At 47.1% G+C, this 23,157-nt stretch overlaps 2 protein-coding genes across 7 annotated transcripts; both read right to left on the bottom strand.

The window, feature by feature from the left end:
- Window positions 1–606: 606 nt before the first annotated feature.
- lhx9 (LIM homeobox 9) lies at window positions 607–13,298 on the bottom strand. Of its 6 annotated transcripts, none has more exons than XM_086161566.1 (6): window positions 12,346–13,298; window positions 9,251–9,537; window positions 8,252–8,454; window positions 7,195–7,550; window positions 4,272–4,474; window positions 607–1,020 (listed from the first exon to the last, which is right to left on the bottom strand). In XM_086161566.1, the coding sequence occupies exons 2-6, from the start codon at window positions 9,428–9,430 to the stop codon at window positions 964–966; spliced, it is 999 nt and encodes a 332-aa protein (XP_086017692.1). In that variant the 5' UTR covers window positions 9,431–9,537; window positions 12,346–13,298; the 3' UTR covers window positions 607–963. The 6 variants fall into 6 exon arrangements, with proteins under 6 accessions (XP_086017692.1, XP_086017691.1, XP_086017689.1 ...); XM_086161565.1 differs by having other exon boundaries at window positions 7,195–7,553; window positions 12,346–13,295; XM_086161561.1 differs by lacking the exon at window positions 607–1,020 and adding an exon at window positions 2,982–3,638 and having other exon boundaries at window positions 7,195–7,553; window positions 12,346–12,483.
- A 4,756-nt stretch (window positions 13,299–18,054) lies between these two features.
- On the bottom strand, window positions 18,055–22,376 carry LOC147226145 (uncharacterized). Its single transcript, XM_086161959.1, has 4 exons — window positions 21,825–22,376; window positions 21,176–21,240; window positions 19,570–19,671; window positions 18,055–18,088 (listed from the first exon to the last, which is right to left on the bottom strand). Exons 1-4 carry the CDS (start codon window positions 22,026–22,028, stop codon window positions 18,064–18,066), a joined length of 396 nt encoding a protein of 131 aa, XP_086018085.1. The 5' UTR covers window positions 22,029–22,376; the 3' UTR covers window positions 18,055–18,063.
- Window positions 22,377–23,157: the final 781 nt, after the last annotated feature.

Raw genomic sequence — 23,157 nt, 5'->3', positions numbered from 1 at the left:
AGTCGCATGCAAAACGAGAATCTCTTCTTTATCTGCTTTGTTTGTTTGCTTCTTCTTTTTTTTGTTTTTTCTTTCCTCCTTTCCCTCCCTGGGTACAGCCAGATGGCACGGCTCCAGCTCTGCAGTCCTCTTCATACACTCATCACATTTGATGGGCATCCTGCTGCCGACTTTCAAGGAGGCCATGTGTTTGCGAAAAAAATGACACTCGTGACAAAAGAAAACTTCTATTTAGCAAGCGGATTCCTTTGGCGAGGGGGGCAGCGGCGTATGTGCATATGTTTGTGCGTGCGTGCGCATGTGTGTGTGTGGTGTGTGTGTGTGTGTGTGTGTGTGTGTGTGTGTGTTGTGGAGAATAAGGATCTTGGGAATGTATAGACTGTACTTATATAAGAGCAAGGCAGTAGAACAGAGGTTAAGCATTGTCTGTTGGTATGTGTGTGTGTGTGTGTGTGTGTGTGTGTGTGTGTGTGTGTGTGTGTTCCTACCAGTGACATCCATACTGTCTCGGGTTTCACACTGTTTTCACACTGGATGTCTGCTGTCTTTTAATTACATCCTGTGCTTTCTTCTTCTTCTTCTTCTTCTTCTTCTTCTTCTTCTTCAGCATTTTCTTGTTTTTTTTTAGCTATGTTACAATACATTTTATATCCACACATTTTCATGTGCCATTTCAATACACACATTGTTTTTCTTCACATTGGCATCATAAATATCACTATACATTGTTGGGGTCTCCTCCGTTGATGGATTCAAACATTCAGGACAAACTTTTTTGTTTAGAAAAGGTCATCTGTGGGAGATTCGAAACATTTTTTTTTTTTTTTTGCTTTGTTTTGATTTTTTTTTTTTTTAAACATTGTTTTATTTTTTTTTCCCAATACGCTAGCATCTTATCCTAATATAGTCTTTGTCTTCAATGGTGAGGAATTCCCATCAAAGTTTCCCCCTTCTGTTAATACTTTAGGGAATTTTCAAACGTCGGGATGTATGGCTGTAATGCCCCAAGATTTGTTCTCCCTGAAAGAAATGATAGAGTAAGAATATATTAACTACAGAGCAACCTGGCTTTAAGGGGTCTGCAATTACTTTTACTTCATTTTAGGTTTACCAATATGTTAGACATAAATATATATACTACGATATATATATATATATAGGTATCAATATATGCTTTGCAGCGTTCCTTTATTTTAAATTTTAAAGCCATGTTCATGCATTAAAAAACAAATTCCATATTTCTGACTGCAGGGTTTGGATGCAAATCCATGGGGCATTACGTCAAAAACCATAAAACACCATAAAATAGGAAATAGAAATTAAAAAATGGAGGCAAAAATGAAGAACGACGTTCAAACGGCTCATCGATAACCAAATGCTCTCTCGTTTGTTGATGTGAGAAACGGAAAATCGTATTCAAGAGGGAACACAAAAAATGGCAAGTGCAATGAAAAATAAAAACCCATTTAAAGCAAAGTATTTTATTCACACAAATTTAATAAGATATATAACAACCGTTTGGTCCATAAATATTTAAGGGGAAATAGTTTCTATACACCATCTTTATCAAGAAACAGGGAAACATGGACAATCTTGATAGAACACTTACTGTACTCAACTATTAACACGAAGATCAATATATAAGGTTCTTGGATTACCCAACTATATCTGAAAGAGTGCACAAATGCTTTCTATGACATCGCTGCCCCCTTTTTAACAGGATACACCATAAAAAGATCTTCGAAAATAAGATGCAAAACAGTACAAAACTAGTGAGGCGTCAAAAGGGTGTGAGTCAGTTAACAAAGAACACATAGATCCTGAATTTCACAAACTTTCTTCCAAGTTATCGCATAAGGCACATAGTAAAACTGAGTTAGGCGTCTACTTCATTTAGTAGATCTAGAGAGCCACTTTGTTCCTCGAGAGAACAAACCGCGACGCTCACGATAAAACGTATCCGCTCCGTCGAAGATCCGCTTCCTCGTTTTATTTGATTCCATTTTCTAATCTCTAACCTTCAGCCAGAAGAAACGTGTTTTTTGGTCTGATCGGCGGCGAGCGTCGTTAACGAAAACTACAATTATGGCCGAAAAAAAAAAAAAAAAGGAGAACGCACGGACGATGGTTTCCCCACCAGCTGCCTTTCAGCTCCACCTGTCTGAGGTCATTTGAATGTTCGCCTCACGACCCCCCGCTCCACTTTCCCTCTTAAAGATCCCATCGTCACCCTGAGCAACATGATAGAACGATAATGCACTTTTCACCGGGCGGTACGCTGTCGCCGCGCAATCGGGATTACGCGTGGAGTCGTGAACGTTTTCGTGCGACGGGATCGATTTTGACCGCGGTCGTTCTACGAGACCGACGGATCCGAAAAAGAAAAGTGCTCGGTCGCGGATCGCGGCGGCGCTCTCCCGTGCCAATTTGCCCCGTTTCTCATTTTGGGAAAGAATGACTACGAGCGTGACCGCGTCACATGAGAAACGCTCCCCCGCTGCTCTGGTTTGCCTCTTGCCTTTTTCTTTTTTTCTTTTTTTTTTTCACCGTCACGGTCGCTTCGAATCGGGACGCAAATTGTACGCTGCGCTTTCTACCTGCCCGGATGGGCGGCTGTTTAAACGACCCGTGTCTGATCCCGTCCGAGTCCGAGACCGAAAAACATTCGGAAAGAATTAAAGCCTGTTTTCTGGAGTTACCCACGTACAGAACATTCTACAAGTTATTCCCCAAATTATTCCGGAACACCAAGAAGATATTTAGATTGGATAGTGCGAACACAGTGCATACATATACAGGGCTTCAAATAGCAAGATTAATTTCTAATTTACCAATTGACCTTAAATTAAGAAGGGCTTTTTTTTCCTCCAATAATTAGACACAAATGTACAAATAAATTCAAATCAAGTTAAAGAAAATTGTTTTGTTTTGTTCTTTTTTTTTTTCTCCCACCCACCCACCCCTACAAGGTTTCAGATCAATTTTTTTTCTTTTTTTTCCGATGAAATCCATGTCTATCTCGTTAACGATTCGCCGTCCAAAATTCAATCAATCTCCGCACGCTGTGAGTCAACTACAGACACGGCTGCCACGTGGTTTTTCCAAAGCCGCGCATTAAAATGATCTCCTCGTCTTTTAATGCGGCCGTTCTTTGCTCTTGTCGTTCTTGTTTGTGTACACAGTACAGCACTCTCTGTTCCAAGGAGCTGTCTCTGGTCGATTTAAAGGTGTCACTTAAAAAGAATGCAAATCGAGGAAAAAAAACAAAAAACAAAACAAAACAAAACAAAGCAAAACAAAACAAACAAAAAAAAAGAAAACGAAAGAAATAAAATCAGATAAAATACAATAGCATAAAAAATAAAAATCAGTCTTCTAGCTTGTTAGAAAAGGTTTGTCAAGGTAGTTTGTGAAGGACTCCCCGAATCATGGCTGTCCAAACTAGAGGTGACGGAGGTCACTACAGTGATAGAGGGGTTTGTCAGGTCTGTTAGTGTGGCGGCGCTGGAGGGGGGGGTCAGCGCCCCACTGTCGGACGAGGGCGGAGGGAGTGAGGTGCCATCAGCCTTATCAACACCTCCGTTCTCCTGTCGTAAAACGTTCCTTCTGAATTTGGCTCTTGCGTTTTGGAACCAAACCTGCAAACCAATCCCAGTGTGGCTTTTACTATTTTGCGTTTAAATAGACGATTGAATTTTTTTTTTTTTTTTTTTTTTTTTTTTGTGTGTGTGTAAAAGAAAGAAATACAGTGCTTTACATTACACCTTATCACAGCTATTACTGCACCCCGTAGCCCTTTCCTACATGAATGTAAATATTCATCAAGCAATTTGTTTTCATCTTAAGGGGCAGAGAACAATGAACCAATTAGCTCCTGATCCACCAGAGTGTGAGACTTAACAATTAAAGTAGCAATTTCTTTTTTTTTTTTTCTTTTCCTTTTGAGAGTATTTCCTCTGTTCCCCAGACGACAAGGACATGTGCACTCTCCTTTTTTAAATCATTTTAAACTTAGCTTTCTCTGCTAAGGAACTACTCTCTCCCAAGAAACAACACAAAGACCTGCAAGAGCTCAGATTAAATAATAAAAAAATAAAAAAAAACCCTGGTCGGACATCTAATGACTACATGGACCGATCAAACGAAAAAACAAAAGATGCTTCAGTGGTAATTCTGGCGGTGGTGAGATGGAGGGGGGCATGGAGGAGGAGTGGGTGCACACACAGATAATGAGATGATCAGATCAGTAAGAGGAATGGCTCTCTGCTTACCTGTAGAACTCTCTTAGTGAGGCCTGTTTTTTGGGCCAGCTGTTTTAAGTCCTTGGCGTCTGGGTTGTGGTTGATGGCAAAGTAGGATTTCATTGTCCGCAGCTGATGGTGCTTGAAGGAGGTCCGCATGCGTTTGGTCTTCTGCGTCGGAGGGTAGGCCTGCTGGTCCCGGTCCAAGTGGTCGGCGTCGTTCTCGTTACAGCCTGAGGGAGGGGAGAGCAGAGCGGCGGGGTGGCTGAGCGTCCAAAAGGGCAAAAAGACCATATATTGCCTCCGAGACTAATGACGCAGATGTGCGACCATAATATCGAGGTCGTTTTTGGTTGGTTTTTTTTTTTAATTGGGAAAAGAAAAAGACAGCTTTACAGGTGGACATTACCCTTAACGGTTTGTTACGCGTATCTCCGGGAACAGAGAGTTACAGCAGATGAAATGGGAGTTAAAAAACGGCCGTTGGGTCATTTCCCCTCACCGCGAGTCCCCGATAGAAACGTGGCGTGTTTCGGTGAATTTAGAACACAATTAGGACAAATAACGACGATAAAAAAAAAACACAGATCGAACGGACGGAGAAACAAAGAAAAGCTTTGACATTAACTGTGTTCAAACGGAGCGTGTGGGATGTATTTCAGCCGCGGACTGGGACCTGACTAATTTAGTTTTGCTGGTGTTTGCAAAGACTAACGGGGCCTAATGGGTCTCATTTGTCACCGGCTTCGTTTGTGTAAATACTTTAAAGAGAGATGGCGAAATGCAAAACACATCCACATTTCTCACTGCATTGGAGGGGAAGGGTTTTTAATACACCGCGCGGTTTCGCTTCATAAATGCCGTCGCTGCATAATTGTACGCTATTACAAAAAAAGCAAAAGCGGGTAGAGAAAATAAAATCGGTTAAAGTATCGCTGGAGGGTTTCAGTTGGAAAGCAAAACGCCACTTTAGGGTGTCGGGTTCGTGTCACAAAAGCTGAAAAGGAGGATTTCTGAAACCAAAATACGCACGCGTGGATGTCTTTCCCCCCCGCCTGTAGCCGGAACGCTCACCAGTCATTTTTCACCCGGCCCAAAGACACGGCAAGTGACAAAATATATACATATGAGCCAAGGGAAAGTGCCAACTTTGCCGCGGATAATTGTTTGCGTCGCCGAAATTTACAAGTCAGTTTGAGCAAAGCGGACTGAGATGAGCTTTGATAGGTGTTGCGATGGTGAGAACAGGGGGTGGAGGGAGGACGGGTGGGTGGGCTGCTGTTTCAGACCTCTTCCTCAGACGCCATTAATATGACAATCGTTGACATCTATGTTCCATCTCCTCCACCCTTCACCACATTGTGTTTCACTAGGTATCACCCACTAGGGGTCTCTGTAGCCAAAGAAGAGCAAACTTTACAGAGTGGCGAAGAATCCACGGCAGACCTTCGCTTCCCCCCCACCCTCCCTTCCCTTCCCTTCCCTTCCCCGGTTGGATCACGCACGGATGTGCTCGCTGAAGAGCAAACAAAAGCTCAGAAGCGAACCCTCGTCCTGCACCCGGTCCGCAGAGCGGCGCGTATGAACCCCGACTCTGGGAGGCGTCCTGGGTGTGCTTGGGCTTTTGTATTCCACGGATCTAAAACAAAAAGGGCTGGGGGTGGGGGAAGGTATCTGGGTATCTGGGGTGACTGCAGCTTCCACCCGAGTAAATGAAGAATTGTTTGATTTTTGCCAATATATTCATACATTCCAGGGTAGCTGCTTATATGAATCTGATCGCCGGGAAATGAATTATTTAATAAACAATTAATTCCTGGTTTTAGGAAAAAAAAAAGTGGTATTGTAATCTATTCAAATATCCCAGATGACAAATAGGATATTCCCAGTGGGAGGATGAGTGTCCCCGCAGCTCTTCATCGTGGGATCAGAGGCAGAGTCGCTCTCATCTCTGCCGTTATTTCCTTTCCCGTTTGCACCAAAAAAAGGGGTTTCCGAAAGGGAGCTAGTTTTGGGGCACTTCCGAAGAGAAGCTCCGGCCGTCGGCGCGACGGAACAACGGGGTTCGCTTCGGGTGGCGCCGACGGCCGGAGCGGCTTCCGGCGGGAGCGCGCACGGCGCCGCGGCCTCTCCCCGCGGCAGGGCCCCTCCGCACGGCCGCTTCCCTGAGAACCGCGCTGGCCGGCGCGCTGCAGGCCGGGGATTCCAACGTCGCTTTCAATTAACGCAGAACAATTAACGCGCAGATTACCCTTATTCGTCCCTATTCATCCGGGCGCAGGGGAGGGCCGGCCGGCGCACAATGACGAGCCCGTCAAGCGCGCTCTAATTCGCGGGGAGCGCAGAGAATTGGGGCGCCGCGGGGATTTTTTTTTTCCACCGGAGGTCCATTTTCACAGCGGGTGAACGGTTACTGTAGACGGCAAAAAGTCAAAAAAGACGTGCGAAAAGGTGCGTCTTTCTCAGGCGCAAAACATCATTTAACCCCGTCCCCACTGCCGTTTGTTTTTTTTTCTTTGCGGTGCGATATCCAGACGCACAAAAAAATACGCAAATTAAAAAATAAAATAAGGGTATTAAAAACGCAAAATAACTATGCAGATTAAAAAAAAAAAGCTACGTGCTTTTGGTTAAGGGTGTAGATGTTGAGGCGCACAGGGGCAAAAGTCGAGCTTAATGAGGCGCAAGGATAGGGGGGGGGAATGAAAACTAGTTTATATTTTTTCTAATATTTTGTCAGTGTGTGTGTGTGTGTATTTTTTTTTAGAAGTATGGCTCCATTTTGGAGACGGATAAAAAAAACGTTCTCCAAACCTGATGAGGAGGGAGCATTACAAAATAAGTAGGATGCTGTTTTTGGACGCTAAATCCGCGCGCAAAAAAATAAAAATAAAAATAAAAAAATTGAATCCGCAGAGAGGCGAAGGGGTCGGAGGGTGCGCCGCCTCCTCACCTGCGTTGTAGCTGGATATGTCAATCCCCATGGCCGGGCTCTTCCTCTTGCGCGGCCTTCCCTTCTGCGCAGTCCCGGTGCCGTTGAAGTACGGCAGGGCGAGGCCACCGCCCTTCGCCGCCAGCTCGGCGAAGTTGAGCTGCGGGTGGTAGTCCGGCCCCTGCACCAGGGTCTCGAAGTGGAGGCGGCAGTAGACCAGGCTGTCCTTCATGCCGAAGTGGTCTCCGGTGGTCAGCGTCTTGTTGCAGGTGGTGCAGGTGAAGCAGCTCAGGTGGTAGACGGAGTCCCGGGCCCGCATCACCATCTCAGACGCTGATATGCCGAGGTGGCAACGGGCACACCTCTGCACGGAGAACCTTCTGGAACAGACACACCGTCAGACACCGCGCTCGACCGGGCCGGCCGGAGGGGGGAAGCGTCCCGTCTCCCCCGCCCTCCCGGCTGCCAGCTGACACCCGGCGACGGGCCACCGTTTCCGGGGAGCCTCGAGTGACCTCCCTCCGCTAGCTAACCCTCCACCCGGCTACACCGCTATTAGCATCGGCCTCGAGCAAACTCAACGGGGTTCTCCGTCATTAGCCGGTGTTTGGATGCTAACCGAGGACAACCGGGGTGGGTGTTCATTTCACCCCCTACCTCCCCTCCGAATCCACCGCTTCCCCCGCCCTTTTAAGTTCTTAAAATATAACACCCCACTATTTATTAATTACAACAAAATAAATAAATCCATCATACCATCGTCGGATTGTCGCCGCTAGCTTAAAAAAAAAAAAAAACAAGCTAGCCTCCCTGTTTCCCCCGCAGGGCCCGGGGGAGAATGTTCCAGAAAGTCAGGGGACGGGTTTTGTTTTTATTTTATATATATTTTCTCACTAACTAGGTCAAACATTTTCTGCATAATTCCAGGTGCCAAAAGAAAAAGAAACAACTCGTCGTCGTCACTCGCTTTTTCACATTTGACGCACAGACGACGGTAAGTAAACGGGGCCACGGTAGCACCCCGGTAGCTCCCCGGTTGCGCCCCACTGCGCCTGCGCACCGACCTGGCCGCTCTTACCTGTAGTAGTCCTCCTTGCAGTAGATGCTCCCGTCTTTGGCGAAGCAGGTGAGCTCCGACTCCAGCGCCAGTTTACATTCACAGCACTTAAGACACCGCAGATGCCACTGCTTGTCCACGGCCAGGAGGTAGTATCTGTCCGAGATCTTGCCCCCGCAGCCGGCGCACAGGGCGGGCTTCTCCGGGCTCATGGAGGGCAGCGTCTGGGCCGGGGAGGACAGGCGGGGAGAGCGGTGAGGTGCTGCAGCCTCCGGCGCCGTGGAGATCCTCAATAATAGTATTATTTTATTGTTTTGGATTGACACCGACGAGCAATTATTTTTATTTTCCTTATTTATTATTATTATTTTTAAATTACATTTTGGTTATTTTCAAAATTCACCTGGGGAGATTTCTCCTGACCGCCGGGAGAGGAAAAAAAAAACAATCTGGAAGTTTGGATTCAATTCAGGCCCGAATTAAAAAAAAAAACTACATAACTGCATTGCATTTGTTCTATATTTTAAATACGGTTTTATTTATTTTTCCCGCCGGACATTATTAAGACAAACGGTTCGATTATTGGAAATATATTTTTCCCTCCGAAAAAAGGTGATAATTATAAGAGCGTTAGCAGTATCTTTCACGTTCACAATACGAGTCATTTAATTTGAATATGAAATAATTGACGAATAATTACAAGGAAATGACTTTGGCTCTGATTTAAGGACAGGCGAGCTGTGTTTTACCGACCGCGGCGGTGGAAGTTGAATTATTACACAACGGAATAGGGCTGGAAATAGAAAATGGTGGACTAAATGCACAGAGAGTGATCTATTAGAGTTTAGTTGTCAGATTTGGGAAACGGCTTCGAGTCAAACAACCGGTTTTAGAAAGGAAAAAAGAAATGGCTTCACGTCGCGTCTCCGGTTTGGAAACGGGCCGTTTTTGATTTTTTTTTTTTTTTGTTTGTTTTTGTTTTCTATTGTGTTTCTCCGAGCAGGACGGGACGACCCTTACCGACTCTCTCCCGTTGAGCTGCATCCCCTTCGCCAGGCGAGACTCCGTTTTCGACCTCCTCTCCATCTCCTCCATGATCCCTTGGATGTGATCCCCGGAGATCCCGTGGAAAAGCATGGCTCCCGGTCCCGGACGCAACGTGCAACTGCCTGCCTCTGTCTTGCAGCCCACAACTTCCATATACCGTGAAGTACCGCAGCGCTGCGCCCGCTTCTGTCAGCGCATCCGACTGAGGAGCGGCGACACGGAGAGTCAGATCAGCTCCTCGCCACAGTCCAAAACAACAACTGCAAGAAGGAGGACAGGAAGAAGAAGGGGAAGAAGAAGCAGAAGAAGAAGAAGAAGAGGAAAACACCCTCGAGAAGCTACAGCATGGGTGGGACAGGAGGAGTGATGGTGGCGCAGCAGCTTCCCCCCTCCTTCTTTCCGTGCCTGTCTCTCCTCCAGGAAGGAAAAAAACAAAAACAAAACCATATAGTCCAGATGATGCGCCAGGCCGACCAGGAGGTGAAGGTGGGAGGCAGGGAGAGGGGGGGGGCTACGCTGTGGCCGAAGACAATGACAAAGTTTGTGCTGATTTTTTTTTTTTGTTTGTTTGTTTGTTTGCTCGCTCTCTCTTTCTATTTCTCTGTCTCAGGGTCCTCTGTGCTGGGAGGTCAGGTTGGGACTGCCTGGATTTTGAGAAACCGTGTCCTATTTGTGAAGAGAGCAAAGCCTGCCCAGTCTGAATAATTCGGTAGGAGGAGTTCCTCCTCTCTCTCTCTCTCTCCCTCCTTCCCTCTCCCTCTCTCTCTCTCTCTCTCTCTCTCTCCATCCATCGTCACCGAGTTCTATTCTCCGACAAAGAAGTGTCAGCCTCCCCTTAAAATCCTCCTCCATTCAGGCCCAGCCAAAGACCAAGCCTTGAAGGAACTGACGTTTTCATTACTTTTACTCCCCACGTTCAGCAGATACGAAGCTAAACACACACACACACACACGGCCGGATTATAATGTATTTAACACGTCTTAAGCAAATATAACTAATAATGTTAATCATGTAAATGTTGGGAAAACGGCAGGATAATGTTATCACAGCAACGAGGGGATGATTGACTTTATGTTAATCCTGATGTTGTACTTTTGTCGTGAATTAACTGAGCTACCTGTAAGAAAAGTAGTGAAACCGTGAGTGTGTGTGTGTGTTTGGGGGGGGTGATCCTAAGAAGGCGGGGACGCATCAAACTATTTGACAAAATTGTAAAAAAAAATAAAAAATCGACGCAAATAAATTGTGTTTTGGTCCGACCTAAAAAAAATCAGTATCAACCGCTACAATTGGAGATTTACAATTTATATTTTTTTAGATCCTGGAGATGTTTTCGTTGTAATCTCCTTTTTTTAAAGGTGGATTATAGCAGACGTGCGTCCATTAAATAGGATAATTCTTCTAAAGCCGTCTCGCGTATTTAAGGTCCATTCTTGGCTCTTTCACTGTCTACCGTGACAACACAACAGGGGGCATGTGTGTGTGTGTTTGTCAATGTGCGTGTGTGTGTGTGTGTGTGTGGGTGTGTGTGTGTGTGTTAGAGAGAAAGGGAAAGAGAGAGAGAGAAACGAGAGTCCACGGGGAACCCCCCCATCCGGTGTTGCACATTATCAGAATTTAACGTATTTTGAAAATTCGGGTTCTTCCAGGTTGATCTAATGCGAGACACGCAACACAACCGCACAAACTGTGACGCAAACGCGTTATACTTTTATATTTTTAGACCCACAATCGTGACGAAGCGAGGCGACCAGCTACAACCCGGACAGGCCGGAGTGTTGATCTGTAAACAACAAACAAACAAAACTAGAACGATCGGGTGACAGAAGGCCAAATGATTTCCTAAAAGTGTGTGTGTGTGCGTCTGTGTATGTGTGTGTGTGTGTGTGTAGGGGTGGGGGGCAGGTGTGGGTGCTTCATCTCCAGATCGTCATGCACCCTAACCCCCCACCCACCCCCGCGTCCACACACACACACACACACACACACACACACGCACACACACTCCCACCCACCAGGAAGTTGTGTTGTCTCTAATTGGGGGTCCCATGGCAGCAGAGTTGTAACCCTGCCGGACCGGGCCGGACCCCGCAGCTGCCCGGGGCCAAGCCACCCCACCCCCCGCCCCACGGAGGCGTTCAAAGACACTCGGAAGGAGGACGGGTGGGTGTGTGTGTGTGTGTGTGAGTGGGGGGACTCGATATCACCTGGACAAAGACGCCCCCCCTCCCCACCCCTCCGACGTCTATTCAAAATGCAAGCATTAGAAATAAAAGGCCGTCGCTTTGCGGCTGTGAGGCGTCTCTCGGACCCGTTACATTTCATCCGTGCACACCGAGGAATTATTATTAATCATTATTATTATTATTATTTAGCCTCATGTTTTATTTCGTTCCCTTTTATTTAATTCTCTCAGATCACACGCGGGTATTCGAGCGGCTCCTTTTACTGCTAATAGTAATAATAATAATAATCTCTTGCTCTGTAACTGAAACAAAATTCAACGCCCGAATTCGAAATATCACATTTCCGAAATTAATTGTTCACGTCAACCATCTTTTGTTTTCACGGCAAAATAAAATTAGGATCAACGAGGAAAAAAAAAGGGGGGGGGGGGGGTATTTTGCTTTTTTCAGATTAATAATCCCGTCCGGTGGGCTGAGTTTTCTTTATATTTTTCAAACGAATTGGCGCTGTTTTTAAAAACAATCGATAATTAAAGTTTAATAACGACCAGGTCAAAGCTGCATCGAGGAGACGAAGCATCCTCGCCGTTTAAACCGGTGAAATCAAAATTAAAAAAAGGAGTGTATTCCTCGGTAAAGCATCACCGGACGGAGGTGCGGAGACGAAGATCTCCATCCTGGAGAGTTCCTGCTCGTTTTATCATTTTAATCTGGATTTGCATCCAGATTGCATCCGTGCGTTCCTGTGCAGCCCCTGCTCTATCACCGCCCCCCCCTCCCCTCCGCCGCCTTATTTTCATTTTTAACCAACGACCTTTTCTTTTTCCTTTTCCTTTTTCCCCGCTCCATCAGAAAGCCCCAGCCCGGAGAGAGGCTCTTACCTGCGGCTGTGCGGGGGAGAGCCCGGTGCGGCGTGCAGGCGGAGCAGCTCCGGTCTGTGCACTGAGCGGAGGAGACGGGAGGAGACGCTGCCGGTAGACCTAAGTGTGTGTGTGCGTGTGTCTGTGTGTGTGTGTGTGTCTGTGTGTGTGTGTGTGTGTGTGTGTGTGTGTGTGTGTGCGTTGGGGGTAGGTGCAGAGGGGGGTGGCGGTGCTCCTCGTCTCCGTGCTGCGCTTTCGGGTGCGAACGTCAATTAAAAACACAAGACATTTAAATATTCCTCTGGCACGGTGCGGAACGCGCGGATGAACCGGCGGCCGGGAGCCGGTGGCCCGCAGGCACCCGCAGCTTGGATGCGGGGGTTAAAGACGGCCGCATCTGATCCGGAGACGAAGAGGAAAAAAAATAACCTGCTTGACACATGCGCGATTTCATGACCTTAATTTTTGTTTTTATTTATGTTTGCGGCTTGAATTCGATAGCCAAGAATAATATGTAATCTCGGATGGATTCATCGAAGTGGGGTTATCGGCTCCACGCATATTCTGCGGGATTCGGGTGAAGTGTGCTATCATGGTGCGACTATAGAATATTTATTGTGTCACCACGCAGAGCAGGCCACTTCTTTTTGTGCGAGGAAAAACGTTCGTTCATGGATCTCCCAAGCGAGACACACGTGTAATTTAAACCTCTGAAATTATTCTGTTAAATGTTTATTTCTGAAATGTGCTTTAGTTGTCCAAAAAGCTAATGCCACCAAAGATCAGATTTTCCTAAAAGCAACCCATCATTTCATGCATTTCTAAATACCCCATAAAAATCCCATCTCTCCCATCCACGATGTAAATATCATAAAACAGGAATAAATGAGTATCAATGGAATTCAGGTCTTAGATTACTAATGTGTTTTAGTGACGTGCACGCCCCCTGCTCTGTCCCACCTGGCCCACACACTCGATATGAATTCACAGCAACATTGGGCGTATTTCCCATTCAAGACACATTTGACCTCACATTGCAACAGCTAATGAATAAGGGAAAAAAAAAACGGATGAAAAATTCACCGCTGCTTATAATATCAATTTAAGAGTATCCGGAATATTAATATTGCTTATGTTGTGAAGACGTGTTTGAGTCGGACCGGCCTCTAATGAGGCGATATTTCCTCTATCTCGCTATAAAATGCCATGTAAATTTATTGAGCACCTTTTTATTTGTTTTTTTCTAATCTGGAGCAAAAGCAAAAACAAATGTAATTAGAAACGCGTCCACCTGAACCCAAGGGTTAACGTGACACAGAGAGGTCATCCGGGAGGCCCGATTACACAGCGCGCCGTGGTGATTTCCTCTGACAACAAGTGAATAGAATATTGCGCACCGGGGCCGTGGGTGACGATTAATTCCACCTCTGTACTGCCTGCGCAAATGATCCTGCTGCTTACAGTCACCGTTAACAGTCACTTTGCTTCGCTCCTTCTGTCTGCTTTGACATCACAATGTATCTCATCAATAATGCAGCGGCGTGCGGATCCGTTTCACTGTGCACCATCCGGAGCGCACCTTCTGAGCGGGATACCGGGGCCGGTTTAACGCCGCCGCAGGTACGGCTCCGGCCCGGGGACGCCCGGCTGGCTCCTCTCCGCTGCAGGGCACGGCGGTTATCATACCACACGTCCAGGGTTCAGCCGGCGTTATCGTTTCTGGGTCACCTCGAGTGACACGTTAGTCTCCGCAGAGGGAGCTCTCGGTCACTCCCAAAGCCTCGGCCGGAAAGAGGAGGGGAGGATGACGGGAAGGGGAGGAAGGAGGCAGGACGGCTCTCCCAGGATCCGCGGCGGTTCAGGGAACCACGGGTAAAACACTGACGGAGCTGAGGAGAGGACGGGGGAGTGAAGAGGAGGAGGAGGAGGAGGAAGAGAGGGAGGAGTGAAGCGCCGTAAAGCCGTCTTCCAGTCACATGAGCTGCGGTGGGTGTGTGTGAGAGTGAGAGGAAGGCAAGGCATCGTGGAAATATTTACAAACACACAGCTTCCTCCTTATTGAAGCGACGGGATGAACATTTTTTGAAAAAGATGGCTTGCTTTAAACAAACAAACAAAAAAAACATTAATACTAATAAGAACCCTTAAGTGTGTTTCAGGTGATGTAGATTAAAAATTAGACCAAGCCACTAGATTGATTTCTTAGGCATTATAGTGCGTGTCTTTCATTCCCTCCCTAAGATCCGCCTCCAACTCCCTGCATCTTCCACTTTCTCTTTTCTGTCTCTTCCAGGCCTCTCCCTCCTCCCCTCCGCCCCCCACCGCCACCCCTCCTTCCATCTCCTCCCTGCTCTGCTCTGCTGGAGCTCAAATCACAACCCCGGTCCCTGGCAGATGGAGGATAGGAAAGAGAAGCTCTTAACTAGCTAGCCTGAGCCTCCACTCTCTGCACACCAACTGCTGCCTGCCTCCCCTCCCTGCCTGCGGAGCATGCCGCCGCCACCGCCGCCGCCACACACCCCCTCCATCTTCTCTGGGGACAGAGTATCCACCTGGGGATTGGCGCGCATATTAGTCCGTATCTGGCCACACTAGAAAGGACACGGTAACATGATAGATTGATGTCCTTTATCGCCGTGTAACAAAGCGGCCTTTTCTGGGTAGACACGGTGATTTAGGTCACGCTTGTATATGTTGTCAAACAAGGTCCACCCTTTCACTGTTAAACCTTCATTTAGGACAGAGGGTCGGCGGGGTGTGTAGCGCGACACACTTCGCGGTTCCCCCCCCCCCCTCCCGAAAAAAAGAAACAATCGCTCGCGACGGAAGCGAACTAAAGTAACGTACGAATGATAAGGCCGCGTTCGTGCACCGGGAGGCGGGAAGGTCCCCCGCCGGGGTGTGTGTCGGTCACGTAGGTGCTGGCGACTCTTCTTTTATCGGGGCTCATCTGGCCGCCACATCTTGGCCTGGCATGAGCTTGACCACCAGTTGCGGGCGAAGGGATAAAGCGCTCCTCTGTGCTATTTGCAGCCTTGTCTGTCCAAAGGAATCTGGTGCCCTGACTGTCACTCAGCGACCGTGTGTGTGTGTGTGTGTGTGTGTGTGTGTTTTTTAAACACTAATTCAACCACAGGGATCTGGTTGTCCATATGACCACTGTGGACGCTGCTGCCCCGAGGCGAGCTGACATTGTGTGTGTAGAACGACCAGACGTTGATGTAGGGGCTGCTCAAATGCTGCTGGAATATCAAGACACGCGTCGGCCCTGCGCACACACACCCCAACACACACACCGGTGCCCGGACGATGCTTTCAGCCATCTTAAGACTGACACTCAAGTTTTTTCCCCGCCAACCCTGTGTCAGTTTCTGGCTGGTCTGGCCAACAGAGATGGAGACACTGTAAGTGACTATGGTTGGGGCCACTGGCCGCAGGGCTGCTGTGTGCCTGTTTGTGTGTGTGTGTGGGTGTGTGTGTGTGTGTGTGTGTGTGAGGGGGGCAGCTTGGCCTGTCAACTGGTTGTGACTAGAGCGTGTCTGGTCACAGTTCCAAACTGGACAGCTCTCTTTTTCTCTGCGGCTAATGTCATCATCCCGTAGAAAGGCGTACGGTAGCTCGCTGCCACGCTGCTTCAGAACAGCATATGCTTCTGCTGAAGGTCAAAGATGTTCAGAACAAAACGCCTGAAAATAAACACCTAACATGTTGGCCGTTAATCTGGAGCTGGTCTCCACTGAGGGAATTGTCTGTCGCCATGTGTTTCTGCTCACATAGTGAAGCAAACAAAGGTTTAGAAATAAAAAAAAGGCTTATTTTCCACCAGCGTGCTGTGATTAGAAACTTAGAGGCAAAATGTGTCCATTTATTTATAACAACGGAAAATTACAATCAGATAAAAGAGAATTTCTCGGTGACTCGAAAAAAAACGCATTCGGGATCGGATTTTAAACGTGCACGAATGCGACGACTGACCGTTACAGTAGCGGAGAGGAGAGCCCTGTGTTGTTTACGTCTCGGTCAACTGCTACACTTGATCGTGATGGGGTAAAAAAAAAAAAAAAAAAAAAAGAAAATCATCTCAAACTGTGCCATCAATGGACTGGGATGGACGTGGAGAGATGAGGCAGACATGAAAGTTGGCCTATTTCATGGTCAGGCTGCGGGACCGTGGAGGGCCTGAATGGCAAGGCATCTACTTCAATGTGACACAAAAGCCCCCGGGCAAAACCCTCAGAGTGGCGGCGGGCAAGCAGGCCCAGGTAGCCCGCTTGACGGATGTGACACCTTCACCGTCCCGCTGCGGAAATGTTGCCGCCGCACGCTCCGCTGCCTCACTTTAGAATAACACCAAATAAATTCGCTTCTCATCAGGCCCGACGACGCATTCCCGAGAACCTGTCCTTCCCGGCACTGTCGGGATCACGGATCTCCTTGTAGCCGCTAACAGGGCTTCGCTCCGATCACTAAGCACTCGCCTCTGGGACCGACCCGCTGAGGAAAACCGTAGCCGCGCCAGTAGGCGTCTACGACAGAATTCCACGGCAGACAAATCCTCTCATCCTGACGCCGTTTGCCCGGTCGGGCGGAGACGGGCGAGCGTGTGTGACATGTTCAGAGCCGTCACCCGGAGGCACGGCGCTGCCCACCCGCGTGAACTCACAAATCCGGTCGCGCATCTTCTCCCAACATCCCCGGCAAGCGCAGGTAGTTGGTTCGGCGCGAGCTCTTGACCCTTCCGCGTACTATTCCTGTGGGCTACAAAGAGCGGTGTTTGGCGTAACCTTTATTCTATTGGCCTGTTAGAAGACACCCAGCGTTAGGACGGAGTAAGCCCGGCGATGCGCGCGCTGAAAAATGAACCCATCTAACGCGGCGCGGAGATAAGACGGCCCCGGAGTTCATTAGGCTGCGGCTCAGGAGAGCAGTCGCGGGGAGCTACGCGGTAGCCAAGTGTTGCCAGGAGGCTGAACGGCGAGTCCGGCGGGGCCGCTGCTTGATTTCCATGGCATGTTTGTTAACAGCCTGATTCCATCAAGCGGTGGAAAAGCGGGGCGGCCGAGTGCGAGGGCCGACCCTTGGCCCTTGCCTATTTTTAACAGCACAGCGTTTCAGTCAAAGGTAGAGACTTCAGTCAAGCACTCTTGGAGTGTAAATGATGCTAATATTCATGGAGACATACATTTGGGAGCGAAAATAATAAGAGATGCAAAGCGAGAGAGCGCAAGACTATCCGTCGAGCCGTCGCTACTTTCTCTTATATGCCCTTTATCTGGAGGGCAAACATCTAAAATGCACTTTTAGTTTTCATTGCTGTACTCCCACAACCCTTGTTAATACATCAGAGAGGCGTAGCACAAAATATCAAGCACTCTTAAAAAGGACCAAAAAAGGGAAGCTCGCTGTATTTCATCGGACAAGTATGAAAATACATACCAACGTGAAACCGATAAAATACTGTTTTACATGAATTTCAGAAGAACAAAACCTTTCTCCGCCCTCCCTGTCTTGCGAGAATGAAAATAATCCTCGGAGTAGTTGTGATTTATAGGAGGAAGGTATTGCACAGACATTACCCATATTTCATCATTCGGCACGCCGCTATAAAACACGGTCTCACAATAGTCCACAGCAACGCACGGCGGGCTCTGGTTTAAACTGCATCTTACAAATTACCTCTGACACGCTCAGCCTACACATAAAATAGAGAATTAAACTGTTTCTTCATTGCGGGGTCCTTCACGTTGACTTGACCATATGGACACTGCAGGAGAGAGAGAAATAATTAAACGGTGTTAAACGGCTACACGCAGAGCAAAACTTAAGTCACACGGAGGACAAGATGTGAACATGTGCAAGGAACAACTCGCGACGGAGGAAGCGGAGGACAAAAGGACGAAACGGAGCGAAGACGAACGGGGGAAGAGGAAGAGGAGGACGGGGACTCGTCAGACCGGAGCAGAGGAGCAGGGCCCGCTTACTCACCATCATCTGACGCTTACCGCAACGTCACAGGCATCAGGGATTTACCGAGCGGCTGCAAAATGACAAATTCAAAGAGCCCTGCCATCGCGTCGCAAATAGCAAATGACTATTTCCGAAATAAATGACTTTAGCATTATTATTATTGGAGGCTGATAAGACACCGGAGTAAATGTCGTCTCAGCGAGCGGGAAAAAGAAATAAATCCGATACGTGACGGGCTCTCAAAACTCACACGATCGACATCTTAAAAGAAACTAGATGTCACACTGTGCCGAGTTTCACATTTAGAAAGTCAAATTATTATTTTTTTCCTCCATATATTTGCACGCGCGCTAAATATGAGCAAATCCTGTTCACCTGTCAGTCGCAGGGCCGCATAGAGACACTTAACCAGTTCACACCTACTAACTTTTCAATTAACCTACTGCATGTTTTTGGACTGAGGGAGGAAGCCGGATATCACGAACACACACACACACACACACACACACACACACACACACACACACACACACACACACACACACACACACACACACACACACACACACACACACACACACACACACACACACACACACACACACACACACACACACAAGTTGCAAGTTCTCCCCGTGTCTGCGTGGGGATGTGCAGGTCTCTAACAACGTCAAGAAACATGCAAGAGGTTCGATGAAGACCGATACGCCGGTAGGTGTGAACGGGAGAGTAGATTATATTTCAGATTTTCTTTTTCTGCCTCCATCGTCCGTGCTTTTGCACGATTCACGTGTTATTCCGGGGGATTTTGGACTCGCGCACGTTGTTGTCAACTTAAAGAAAGTCAAAGATAGTTCAGCAGTTTGCTCTAATTTGCGCTCGGTGTTTGTCCATGTCCTTTCCTACACAAAGCTCAGCAGGCTTTGGAGGAGCGTTGGCTTACAAAATGAAATCATTCAGAGCATAAATGATTCCTTCTTTGTTGTGCTGCTTTTGTGAAAGAACGTCAGGCTTAAATTAATGAATTCTTTAAAACACAATGGACAGACAATGCAAATGTTCTCTTTACAACCATGCTCTATGGAGCGCTATTAGCATCTAAGTTCAATTATTATTGCAAAACAGGGCCTGGATCAGAAAAGAAAAGAACAGAGAGAGAGAGAGAGGATGCAACAGAACGGAGCTTAAGAACAGAACGAGAGCAAAGCAATGCCCAGAACAAAAGACAGTTAAGTGGGAGAACACAAAACATGGTGTTATGGAAAACAAAGCGCTCACATGTCTGCATGCGCTGCCGCAGCATTTCCCTCTCTGGAGGTGGGCATACTCTGTGAACACCTTGTATCCGCTGGAAGGGTCGACATACGTCCGCTTTCTTGCCTGAACGTAATGGAAACATTACAAGATAATTAGTGCAACATAAAAAAAAAAAAAAAAAAAAAAAAAAACACGTACGCGGAATACATCACGACCCCTGAATACATCACGGGCGCAGACACATTCCAACATGAAGGCGTGTGAAATCATTCGGTGGAATAAATGCCGAGCGTAGGGCTGATACTCTTTGTGCAGGGTGTAACTATGATCTCATCTCAGCAGTGATACATCGCTTACATGCTCACTAATAAACCGTGTCAGTTCAAACATTGAAACGGCACAATTTGGACACCAATTGCTTATTATCGAATCGCCGATCATCTAAAGCGACGTCGATTTAACGTCGACGGAAGTGGAAGCCTCCTGAAACAAACAAAATCAAAATTGTATTGTGCTGATATGTGAACACATGCACGGTCGCCGTACTACCATTTAGTCTCGCGCGCCCGGATTCATTTACGGCGCGACCTCGCCGTCTTTGCGGCCGAGCGTGCACGGACACGCGGCCACCTTCTGTGAGTGAAAACCACTAAACTCCGCCGCCATCCCTTAGGAAGTTAGAAAATGTCATCTCTCAGTCTGTTTCAAACGGAGAGCCCACTAGTTGGTGAGCTTTGACAGGCCACGAAGGGAAAAAAGCCCCGGGCCTTTTGGTGACACAGCCTGTCATTTCACATGGCGCTGCAGAGCCACATAGTGAAGGTGGCATCGCGGGGCCGCCCTCTGTATTGTGCTTTTCCCACCCAGGCCCGAACGTTCTCCTTCGGTCCTGGCCGACCTGCCTCCACTTCATCCGCCACTCGGAAGCGCAATATTTACAACAGATAAGCCTAAAGGCTTGTACGCAGATGTACCTATCCGCGGCCGTCAGCGCCTCGCCGCCGCCGCGTGACGGGAAGGGGCGGGCGGAGATGATGGAACTGACAAGAAATATTCCGATCATTACTGTGGCGCAGGTAGGGCTCTAGGGAAATGACTGTTAGATAACGTCATCGTCGGCGCTTCCATAAGGACGGAATGGCCATCGCGTGCTCATAGGTGGGCTTGCAGGGCGAAGACGCCGAATCGCAAAGGAAATACATTCCTGCAAGAGATGTCGCTCCACGACGCTTCCTTTTTATTTTAACCCGCGTATTAGACGTCTCTGGCTGCTTATTCCTTGGATTTCTGCCTGTTTTCAAAGTTTTCGCCGTCTTGCTCGTCGAATTTCATGAAAGGATTTACCGAGGAAAAAAGGAGGGTATTTGAACCGGGGGGTGAAATGATTTTTTAACGGTTTTCAATATCTCATAAAACAATTGGATGTAAAAATGTATTCAACATGTATGTTCGTGGATTGATAAGGCTACATTTTAAATAAAACACTCTCGATCTACCCCGATAAGATGAATATTATGCAAACATTCAATAAGATAAACTTAATGATAGTGCGCCTGCGGTTCAGGAGGAATAATCACGAGGTTAGAGGTTTGATCCCAGCGCCGCCTCCACCTCTTCAAATATTTACGTCCAGGTTTCTCCTGAGGGCGAATCTGTTACCGATGCTCCGTCAGCAAACCATCCAGATCTGGCCTGGAAGGAAGGATGAAGAAAAGGGTCGAGGTTGATTTCACGCGTTTCTGAAGACTCGACGCCGACCCCGACGGCTCGCTAAACACTGAGGTGGGTAAATCAAAAATGAGGGGAGGGGGAGGGAGTCAAAGGACATTTCATTTAAAGTTATCATTTCTTGCAAAGTTTCATTTGAGACGCTCTTTAAAATCCGCATGAAGACGGCCACGTGTTTGATCAGAATATCGGTTTGGAAAAAAAATCTGTGCACCAAAAAATAAAGATCATTTACATATAGTCAAAAAATGTTTTGACATTTTGAGCAAGCAGAGGCTCTCCCTCAGATGCTTACCAGACATGTGAGTATTTTGGACTATATGTAAAATAAATTATCTTTATTTTTGGAGCACTTTTTGTGTGCGGTGTTTTTTCAAACCTCACTGCGGTGGACTTTTTGGATCCAGCAACCATCCTCTTACTGGCCAGCGGATGTGCGTATTTTTTCCTTTTTCCCACGTTTGATCTGACACGTTGTTGTTTTGCATTCTGCAGATACACACACTTCTTCAGTTCTCATAGCACCTTTCGACCTTCTCCCGTCATACCTCACACGCGTCCCGGTGGAGCCTGTGGACGGCCATCATTTCCGCCGTCCCCGGATCCCGGGACGTGTCGGGCCCCTTGGGGGGCACCGGGTCCCCCTCGGACCGTCGCGACACTGACATCGCCACAGGTCGTGTCCTGGCGAGAAGGTGGAGGAGAAGAAGCCTGCTGAGAAGCGCCGAGCCCTGCAGCTGCAGCCGGGACATGGCGGCGACCCTAGTCTGCGCCTCTAAAACCCGGGCGATTTTGTTTTGACCTCGGCATTTTCTCTGAATCTGAAAAAGAATCCCATCCGTCGAGAAAGTTTTCTCCGAGTGACGGCAGGACGCCCTGAGGTCGGATTCAGGCGTGAGTTTCCCTCCACGATTAAAGCGCCGGGGCGCTTCCGGGTTTGCGTGGTGACGTAGAGAACACGTGACCCGGAAATAGGACGCCACAGGATGCACAGCGCCTCTGCCGTCACCGCGCACACACTGAGAAGTCTGCACGGAATATAAACACGGATTATCTAAAAGTAAAACAACGCCAGTCTTTACTGTTTTTCTTATATTAGTATACTGGAATATCTCCATTTTATACGCCCGCTCGAGTGCAACTCGAAATAGTAGCTGACAGCGGTTCCACATATCTTTAGATGAACCTTGAAATACTCTGAAGTGTATTTATTTAGGAATAAAACAACAACAAAAACACAACTTGGAATTGGGAAACAGTTTATGTAATGTCAGCACTTTAAACTCAGCCATATTTTGATCACCCTTCATGCCATTGGCATCATGTATAGAACTATGCACTATGTAAATAATTTGTCTAATTATTTTTATTTAAATAAAAAACCTGTACGTCATTGCAAAGTTTTACTGTGCCTGCACAATGACAATTAAAAATCTTGATTCTTACTTGTAATGTGATACAGTGCATATATTTTGCAAATAATACATAACTACATTTAGTTAAATAACATTGTAATTTCATGACAACAACGTATTCTTGATGACATTATTTCCTGAACAAATGACTTTGTTCCGGTGATAATCTATTAAATCAATGAAACATTTCCTGTCTACTTTTATCAGAAGATGTTAAAGTTTATATCCAGATGGATCCTGTAGACACGCAGAAGTAGCTCTTACTATCCCTCTTCTCTGTTACTCTTCAGAAATCAAATGTAAATGGTAGTAAAATTTATTTAAGGGCTAAGCCATGTTTAGAGTGTCGATTAATAGATCTTTGTAAGAATTATGATTCCTTAAAATTAAAAAAAAAATCTGTGACAATTGAAACACCAGGTCAATATAGGTTTTCCGGTGTACAATGCGCAACTTATATAAACGA

The sequence above is a fragment of the Fistularia commersonii genome, chromosome 16 (assembly GCF_037954325.1).
Source record: "Fistularia commersonii isolate RoL2024-O1a breed Wild chromosome 16, RoL_Fcom_v1.0, whole genome shotgun sequence".
Classification (NCBI taxonomy): domain Eukaryota; kingdom Metazoa; phylum Chordata; class Actinopteri; order Syngnathiformes; family Fistulariidae; genus Fistularia; species Fistularia commersonii.
The sequence above is the reverse complement of the archived record's forward strand: the minus strand, read 5'-3'. Positions and strand labels throughout refer to the sequence as shown.